The sequence below is a fragment of the Salmo salar genome, chromosome 26, assembly GCF_965601325.2.
Source record: "Salmo salar chromosome 26, fSalSal1, whole genome shotgun sequence".
Classification (NCBI taxonomy): Eukaryota; Metazoa; Chordata; class Actinopteri; order Salmoniformes; family Salmonidae; genus Salmo; species Salmo salar.
Window position 1 is genome coordinate 38,588,199 of NC_138316.1, and position 9,302 is coordinate 38,597,500.

At 47.0% G+C, this 9,302-nt stretch overlaps 1 protein-coding gene across 1 annotated transcript in view; it reads left to right on the forward strand.

Moving 5' to 3' along the window:
• The window catches only part of lrrk1 (leucine-rich repeat kinase 1), a 174,732-nt gene that overhangs the window by 124,320 nt on the left and 41,110 nt on the right, over positions 1-9,302 (forward strand). Inside the window, exon 26 of the mRNA XM_082969697.1 lies at positions 3,643-3,812. Within this exon, the coding sequence (XP_082825823.1) occupies positions 3,643-3,812 (170 nt within the window). The remainder of the gene's footprint in view (positions 1-3,642; positions 3,813-9,302) is intronic.

The following is a 9,302-nucleotide window of genomic DNA, read 5'->3' on the forward strand; positions in this document are numbered from 1 at the left end:
GTAATGTATGGTGCGTGTGTTGATGTCCACCGGGTAGAGTTGAGATCAGGGAGGTAGCTGTAGTAATGTATGGTGCGTGTGTTGATGTCCACCGGGTAGAGTTGAGATCAGGGAGGTAGCTGTAGTAATGTATGGTGCGTGTGTTGATGTCCACCGGGTAGAGTTGAGATCAGGGAGGTAGCTGTAGTAATGTATGGTGCTTGTGTTGATGTCCACCGGGTAGAGTTGAGATCAGGGAGGTAGCTGTAGTAATGTATGGTGCATGTGTTGATGTCCACCGGGTAGAGTTGAGATCAGGGAGGTAGCTGTAGTAATGTATGGTGCATGTGTTGATGTCCACCGGGTAGAGTTGAGATCAGGGAGGTAGCTGTAGTAATGTATGGTGCGTGTGTTGATGTCCACCGGGTAGAGTTGAGATCAGGGAGGTAGCTGTAGTAATGTATGGTGCCTGTGTTGACGTCCAGGAGGTAGAGCTGAGGTTGGGATCAGGGAAGGTACCTGTAGCATGTTAAAAACATTTCATGAGCAAGCCTTCCTTCATGACCTGGTCTCTGTAAATTTGACCTTCTTTTTGGATATTTTCACTGGTATTGTTAACAAACACGCCCACATAAAGAAAATGAGAATTAAAAACAGGTTCAGCCCCTGGTTCGACCGTGATCTGGCAGAGTTATTCCACCACAAGAATTGCATTTGGCGAAAGGCTCTGCACACACATACTCAGGCTGACTGGCTCTTCTTCAGGCAAATGAGAAATAAGTGCACTCAGGCTATCCGGAAGGCCAAAGTTAGTTACTTTAAGGAGCAGTTCTCTCTCTGTGGGTCTAACCCCAAGAAGTTCTGGAAAACAGTTAAAGACCTGGAGAATAAACCCTCCTCCTCACAGCTGCCCATGTCACTTAATGTTGATGATGTGGTTGTTACTGACAAGAAGCACATGGCTGAGCTCTTTAATCACCACCTCATTAAGTCAGGATTCCTATTTGACTCAGCCATGCCTCCTTGCCCGTCCAACATTTCCTCATCTCCCACCCCTTCTAATGCGACTAGCCCCGATGCTCCTCCCTCTTTTTCCCCTGCCCCGCTACAAAGTTTCTCCCTGCAGGCAGTCACTGAGTCTGATGTGATAAAGGAGGTCCTTAAACTGGACCCCAAAAAAACATCTGGGTCAGATGGTTTAGATCCTTTCTTCTTTAAGGTTGCTGCCCCTATCATCACCAAGCCTATCTCTGACCTTTAAACCTGTCTCTCCTCTCTGGGGAGGTTCCCATAGCTTGGAAGGCAGCCACGGTGTGTCCTTTATTTAAAGGGGGAGATCAAGCTGATCCTAACTGTTATAGGCCAATTTCTATTTTGCCCTGTTTATCAAAAGTGTTGGAAACTGACTGTCTTCCTTGATGTTTATAGTATTCTCTCTGGTATGTAATCTGGTTTCCACTCAGGTTATGGATGTGTCACTGCAACCTTAAAGGTCCTAAATGATGTCATTATTGGCCGTGATTCTAAGCAATGTTGTGCTGCTATTTGTATTGACTTGGCCCCAAAAAATTATACGGTAGACCATTCTGTTCTTGTGGGCAGGCTAAGGATTATTGGGGTCTCTGAGGGGTCTTTGGCCTGGTTTGCTACCTCTCTTAAAGAGTGCAGTGTATAAAGTCAGAACATCTGCTGTCTCAGCCACTGCCTGTCACCAAGGGAGTTTTTTTTATTTAACCTTAATTTAAAGAGGAGCGACCCAGGGATGTGTGTGCTTTGGGGACCTGTAAGAGAATGTGACTGGCAGAACACAAGGGAGTAGCCCAAGACTCAATCCTAGGCCCCACGCTCTTCTCAATTTACATCAATAATATAATTCAGGCAGTAGAAAGCTCTCTCATCCATTTATATGCAGATGATAGTCTTACACTCAGCTGGCCCCTCCCCGGATGTTGTGTTAAACGCTCTACAACAAAGCTTTTTAGTGTCCAACAAGCTTTCTCTGCCCTTAACCTTGTTCTGAACACCTCCAAAACAAAGGTCATGTGGTTTGGTAAGAAGAAAGCCCCTCTCCCCACCGGTGTGATTACTACCTCTGAGGGTTTAGCGCTTGAGGTAGTCACCTCATACACATACTTGAGAGTATGACTAGACAGTACACTGTCCTTCTCTCAGCACATATCAAAGCTGCAGGATAAGGTTAAATCTAGACTTGGTTTCCTCTATCGTAATCGCTCCTCTTTTACCCCAGCTGCCAAACTAACCCTGATTCAGATGACCATCCTACCCATGCTAGATTACGGAGATCGGCAGGTAAGGGTGCTCTCGAGCGGCTAGATGTTCTTTACCATTCGGCCAACAGATTTGCCACCAATGCTCCTTATAGGACACATCTCTACACTCTTCTGTAAACTGGTCATCTTATTTATTAAACCCTCTTAGTCCTCACTCCCCCCTCCCCCCTATCTGAGATACCTACTGCAGCCCTCATCCTCCACATACAACACCCGTTCTGCCAGTCACATTCTGTTAAAGGTCCCCAAAGCACACACATCCCTGGGTCGCTCCTCTTTTCAGTTCGCTGCAGCTAGCGACTGGAACGAGCTGCAAAAAACACTCAAACTGGACAGTTTTATCTCCATCTCTTCATTCAAAGATACGATCATGGATGCTTACTGACAGTTGTGACTGCTTCGCGTGATGTATTGTAGTCTAAACCTTCTTTCCCTTTGTGCTGTTGTCTGTGCCCTAAAATGTTTGTACCATGTTTTGTGCTGCTACCATGTTGTTGTCATGTTGTGTTGCTACCATGTTGTTGTCATGTTGTGTTGCTACCATGTTGTTGTCATGTTGTGTTGCTACCATGTTGTTGTCATGTGGTGTTGCTACCATGTTGTTGTCATGTGGTGTTGCTACCATGTTATTGTCATGTTGTGTTGCTACCATGTTGTTGTCATGTGGTGTTGCTACCATGTTGTTGTCATGTTGTGTTGCTACCATGTTGTTGTCATGTTGTGTTGCTACCATGTTGTTGTCATGTTGTGTTGCTACCATGTTATTGTCATGTTGTGTTGCTACCATGTTGTTGTCATGTGGTGTTGCTACCATGTTGTTGTCATGTTGTGTTGCTACCATGCTGTGTTGTCAGGTGTTGCTGCCGTGCTATGTTGTTGTCTTAGGTCTCTTTATGTAGTGTTGTGGTGTCTCTTGTCGTGATGTGTGTTTTTGTCCTATATTTTTATTTTTAATCCCAGCCCCCTTCCCCGCAGGAGGCCTTTTGCCTTTTGGTAGGCCGTCATTGTAAATAAGAATTTGTTCTTAACTGACATGCCTACTGTACTTAAATAAAGGTTAAATAAAAATAAATGCTGAAAGATGGTGATTACATTAGTGATGGATAGTGAGGCTTTGTGTGTACTGTATGAGGTATACATATTATCATGTACTCTATGAGGTATACATAGTATCATGTACTCTATGAGGTATACATATTATCATGTACTCTATGAGGTATACATAGTATCATGTACTCTATGAGGTATACATAGTACTCTATGAGGTATACATAGTATCATGTACTGTATGGTGTTTTTGTGTTATATTGGTTGTTTCTGTAGAAGAACCAGCTGGAGTGTGTTTATAATGTGTGTTTGTGTGTGTGTGTAGGTTGTTCCTAGAGAAAACCCAGTTGGAGTGTAGTGAGGAGGAGAGTGATATCCTGGGCCAGGGGGGCAGTGGAACTATCATCTATAGAGCCTGTTACCGTGGTCAACCAGTCGCCATCAAACGCTTTCACTTCAAGAAGTGTAGGCAGCAGACCATCAGCAGTGGTACAGGTAACACACACACACACACACGCACATTCCCTTGGAGTCACACACACACGTGTAAACAGTGAACACACACACAAGTATATTTGCATACCGTTAAAGTTTTTACAATAGAAAATAAAGAAGTAACTTGCAGGTAGGTGGACATCGTAGAAAGGTCCAGTTCTTCTATGATAAGATACACTTCATGGCCAAAAGTATGTGGACACCTGCTTGTCAAACATCTCTTTCTAAAATCATGAGTATTAATATTGGAGTTGGTACCCCCTTTGCTGCTATAACAGCCTCCACTCTTCTGGGAAGGCTTTTCACTAGATGTTGGAACATTGCTGTGGGGACTTGCTTCCATTCAGACATGAGCATTAGTGAGGTTGGGCACTGATGTTGGGTGATTAGGCCTGGCTTGAAGTCGGCGTTCCAATTCATTCCACAGGTGTTCGATGGGATTGAGGACAGGGTCATGCTGAAACAGGAAAGGGCCTTCCCCAGACTGTTGCCACAAAGTTGGAAGCACAGACTCATCAAGATTAGAATGTCATTGTATGCTGTAACGTTATGATTTCCCTTCACTGGAACTAAGGGGCCCGAACCATGAAAAACAGGCACTATGCATTCTCCTGGCATCCGCCAAACCCATATTCATCCGTCAGACTGCCAGATGGTGAAGCGTGATTCATCACTCCAGAGAACGCGTTTCCACTGCTCCAGAGTCCAATGGCGGTGAGCTTTACAACACTCCAGCCGATGCTTGGCATTGCGCATTGGTGATCTTAGGCTTGTGTGGGGCTGTTTGGCCATGGAAACCCATTTCATGAAGCTCCCGACAAACAGTTATTGTGCTGACGTTGCTTCCAGAGGCAGTTTGGAACTCGGTAGTGATTGTTGCAACTGAGGACAGACCATTTTTACTTCATACTAGCTTCAGCACTCGGCGGTCCTGTTCTGTGAGCTTGTGTGGCCTACCACTTCACGCCTGAACCATTGTTGCTCCTAGATGTTTCCTCTTCACAATAACAGCACTTACAGTTGACCGGGGCAGCTCTAGCAGGGCAGAAATGTGATGAACTGACTTGTTGGAAAGATGGCCTCCTATGACGGTGTCACGTTGAAAGTCACTGAGCTCATCAGTACAGGCCATTATACTGCCAATGTTTGTCTGGTGATTGCATGGCTGTGTGCTCGATTTTATACACCGGTCAGCGCAACGGGTGTGAAGTGGTGTCCACATACTTTTGGCCATGTAGTGTATACCTACTCTCTCTCACGCTACCACTGGCTCTAAGCCAGCTTTCAACAACTGGAACTGGTGTGTGTGTGTGTGTGTGCGGATATCTTTGAGTTATCGTCTCTCTCTTTAAGGGCCTTGTTCATGGAACGATATTGCAGCTCTTAATCCTGATATCTATTTTCTCATCATGACCCTGTTCTCTCCTCTATATCCTCCCCTCTCTTCTCTCCTCCCCTCTTTTTACGCCTTCCATCACCTCTTCATCATCTGTCTCCTCTCTTTGTTTCCTTCTGTCTTCTCTGTATCCCTGACAGTGATAAAAGCTATCTCTCTGCAGGCTCTGAGGATTCCTCATGATCTTCTCTTCCCATCTGTTCATCCCTCTCATCCCCTGTCCTTTTCTCTTCCCATCTAATTTCTTCTCCTGTCTTCTCTATCTCCCCAGGCTGTGATAAGGACTGTCTGGGTGTGTCCCAAATGACTCTCTATTCAGAGCCCTATGGGCCCTGGTCCGACCTAGTGCACTGTAAAGGTACTAGGGTTCCATTTGGGACACCCCCTCTCTCTTCAGGATAAGAGCGCATCATCATCTATCACCCTGGTGCTGCTCTCCTCCCTCCTCTCCTCCCTCCTCTCCTCCTCTCCTCCCTCCCTCCTCTCCTCCTCTCCTCCCTCCTCTCCTCCCTCCTCTCCTCCCTCCTCTCCTTACTCCTCTCCTCACTCCTCTCCTCCCTCCTCTCCTCACTCCTCTCCTTACTCCTCTCCTCCCTCCTCTCCTCCCTCCTCTCCTCACTCCTCGCATCCCTCCTCTCCTCACTCCTCTCCTCACTCCTCCCTCCTCCTCACTCCTCTCCTCACTCCTCTCCTTCCTCCTCTCCTTCCTCCCTCCTCTCCTCACTCCTCTCTTCACTCCTCGCCTCACTCCTCTCCTCCCTCCTCGCCTCACTCCTCTCCTCACCCCTCTCCTCACTCCTCTCCTCACTCCTCCCCTCACTCCTCTCCTCTCTCCTCTCCTTACTCCTCTCCTCCCTCCTCTTCTCACTCCTCTCCTCCCTCCACTCCTTACTCCTTTCCTCCCTCCTCTCCTCACTCCTCTCCTTACTCCTCTCCTCCCTCCTCTCCTTACTCCTTTCCTCCCTCCTCTCCTCCCTCCTCTCCTTACTCCTCTTCTCACTCCTCTCCTCCCTCCTCTCCTTACTCCTTTCCTCCCTCCTCTCCTCCCTCCTGTCCTCACTCCTCTCCTCCCTCCTCTTCTCACTCCTCTCCTCCCTCCTCTCCTTACTCCTTTCCTCCCTCCTCTCCTCCCTCCTGTCCTCACTCCTCTCATCCCTTTTCTCCTGTCTCCTCTTACTTTCCTCTCCGCCTTGTCCATAGCAGAATCTGAATCATCTCTCTCTCTTTCTTTCCCTTCTCGTCTTCTTGTCCCTTAGACAGCCTTTTCTCTCACATTCCTGTATCTTGTACTTGTACTGACATTATCATGAGTCAATGGAGATCTGTGATAGGGTTGCATCACCAGGGACTCAGTGGAACTGTTACTCACGACATCCTGCTCCATGGAATAACAAAATGCTGACTCGTCATTTCCGTGTTGGGCCAGTCAGCACATTTTGTTATAATATTTCAGTCCATTTAAGAACCTGTGCGTGCGTGTGTGCGCGTGTGTGTGTGAGAGATACAATCGATGTGATCGAGGACAAATGGTTTAATGTCCCAGGGACAGGCGATGCTCAATAATCACTTGTATTTCCCAGTTGTTTACAATCAAATTACGTTCTGGTAGTATCAGTCAAGCGGTCAAATTCAATCAACAGCCCCCCCCCCCCGAGAGAAGCAGTTCATTCCACAGCGTTCGAAAGAGACCCCACCCCCTATCTTTGCCATTATCACTTATGTGACAGCATGGGAAGTGCCATTGAGGGCTATCTCCATTTAAAAGTAGTCAATTTCTTCTTCAACTCATATGTGTATTGGCGGTTTGTAAACAAACTGAAAAGGTGCATAGCGCCACCTGCAGTGCTGGACTGTGTATAGTCTGAACAGGTATAAAGCCAAGGTTGTCACCTGCAGTGCTGGACTGTGTATAGTCTGAACAGGTATCAAGCCAAGGTTGTCACCTGCAGTGCTGGACTGTGTATAGTCTGAACAGGTATCAAGCCAAGGTTGTCACCTGCAGTGCTGGACTGTGTATAGTCTGAACAGGTATAAAGCCAAGGTTGTCACCTGCAGTGCTGGACTGTGTATAGTCTGAACAGGTATAAAGCCAAGGTTGTCACCTGCAGTGCTGGACTGTGTATAGTCTGAACAGGTATAAAGCCAAGGTTGTCACCTGCAGTGCTGGAATGTTTGCTCAGGTCAGGAGTAGCCTATAATTAATTGGCTGACCCCTCCTGCAGACCAGGATGTAATTCTGCAATCCAGTTGACTACTTATAAATGGTGAAACCCATAAGGGTGCTGCCAATGTTAAAACGGGCTTTGTGGAAAGGGTTCACTCATAAAGGCCTCCTAAAGGCTAGACAACGGGTTCACTCATAAAGGCCTCCTAAAGGCCAGACGAGGGGTTCACTCATAAAGGCTTCCTAAAGGCCAGACGAGGGGTTCACTCATAAAGGCCTCCTAAAGGCTAGACAACGGGTTCACTCATAAAGGCTTCCTAAAGGCTAGACAACGGGTTCACTCATAAAGGCTTCCTAAAGGCTAGACAACGGGTTCACTCATAAAGGCCTCCTAAAGGCTAGACAACGGGTTCACTCATAAAGGCCTCCTAAAGGCTAGACAACGGGTTCACTCATAAAGGCTTCCTAAAGGCTAGACAACGGGTTCACTCATAAAGGATTCCTAAAGGCTAGACAACGGGTTCACTCATAAAGGCTTCCTAAAGGCTAGACAACGGGTTCACTCATAAAGGCCTCCTAAAGGCTAGACAACGGGTTCACTCATAAAGGCCTCCTAAAGGCCAGACGAGGGGTTCACTCATAAAGGCTTCCTAAAGGCCAGACGAGGGGTTCACTCATAAAGGCTTCCTAAAGGCCAGACGAGGGGTTCACTCATAAAGGCCTCCTAAAGGCCAGACGAGGGGTTCACTCATAAAGGCTTCCTAAAGGCCAGACGAGGGGTTCACTCATAAAGGCTTCCTAAAGGCCAGACGAGGGGTTCACTCATAAAGGCTTCCTAAAGGCCAGACGAGGGGTTCACTCATAAAGGCTTCCTAAAGGCCAGACGAGGGGTTCACTCGTAAAGGCTTCCTAAAGGCCAGACGAGGGGTTCACTCATAAAGGCCTCCTAAAGGCCAGACGAGGGGTTCACTCATAAAGGCTTCCTAAAGGCCAGACGAGGGGTTCACTCATAAAGGCTTCCTAAAGGCCAGACGAGGGGTTCACTCATAAAGGCCTCCTAAAGGCCAGACGAGGGGTTCACTCATAAAGGCTTCCTAAAGGCCAGACGAGGGGTTCACTCATAAAGGCCTCCTAAAGGCCAGACGAGGGGTTCACTCATAAAGGCTTCCTAAAGGCCAGACGAGGGGTTCACTCATAAAGGCCTCCTAAAGGCCAGATGAGGGGTTCACTCATAAAGGCTTCCTAAAGGCCAGACGAGGGGTTCACTCATAAAGGCCAGACGAGGGGTTCACTCATAAAGGCTTCCTAAAGGCCAGATGAGGGGTTCACTCAGCAGAGTGATAGATGGTGATGCTATCTGATCCTCAATAATGCTTCTTATAATTGGATTTGTCACAATGTGTTTCCCAGCAGCTTAGATCTAAGCCACAAAGTTCCAGCAGATAATACAGCCATTCCCTAGGTAAGAAGAGATCATAAGATATGAGATTAAAGGGGCATCATCTAAAATGAAGCCCCCTTAAGGAAACAAGGCGAATTGCAACAACGCAGTCTGAATTCAGACAACTCTCCCCCCTCCCCCACAACCTCAGTGGAGACTTGCTTTTGAGTCGACTTTCAGTTTTGTCCACAAGCAGCAAACAGCTGAAAATACTATGTATCATTATTGAAAAGACATTTCGCAGCGATTTTAGATGGTACATAAACTGAAATTAAGCGAACAATGTAGGTTTTTAGCAACCAGAAAATGGCAGCGCGATATCTACATGTGTAATCGTGAGGAGATGATCACACGTCTGAGTGATGCTGATCGAAGAGAGGGAGGGTGCAGCCTTTCAGTTTGACAACACAAGAACGACCAGCTTTGGTTGAAAAATAGGAAGGCTGCACCACAGAATGCAACTTTGCATCAGAATGCATTTCTTTTTTT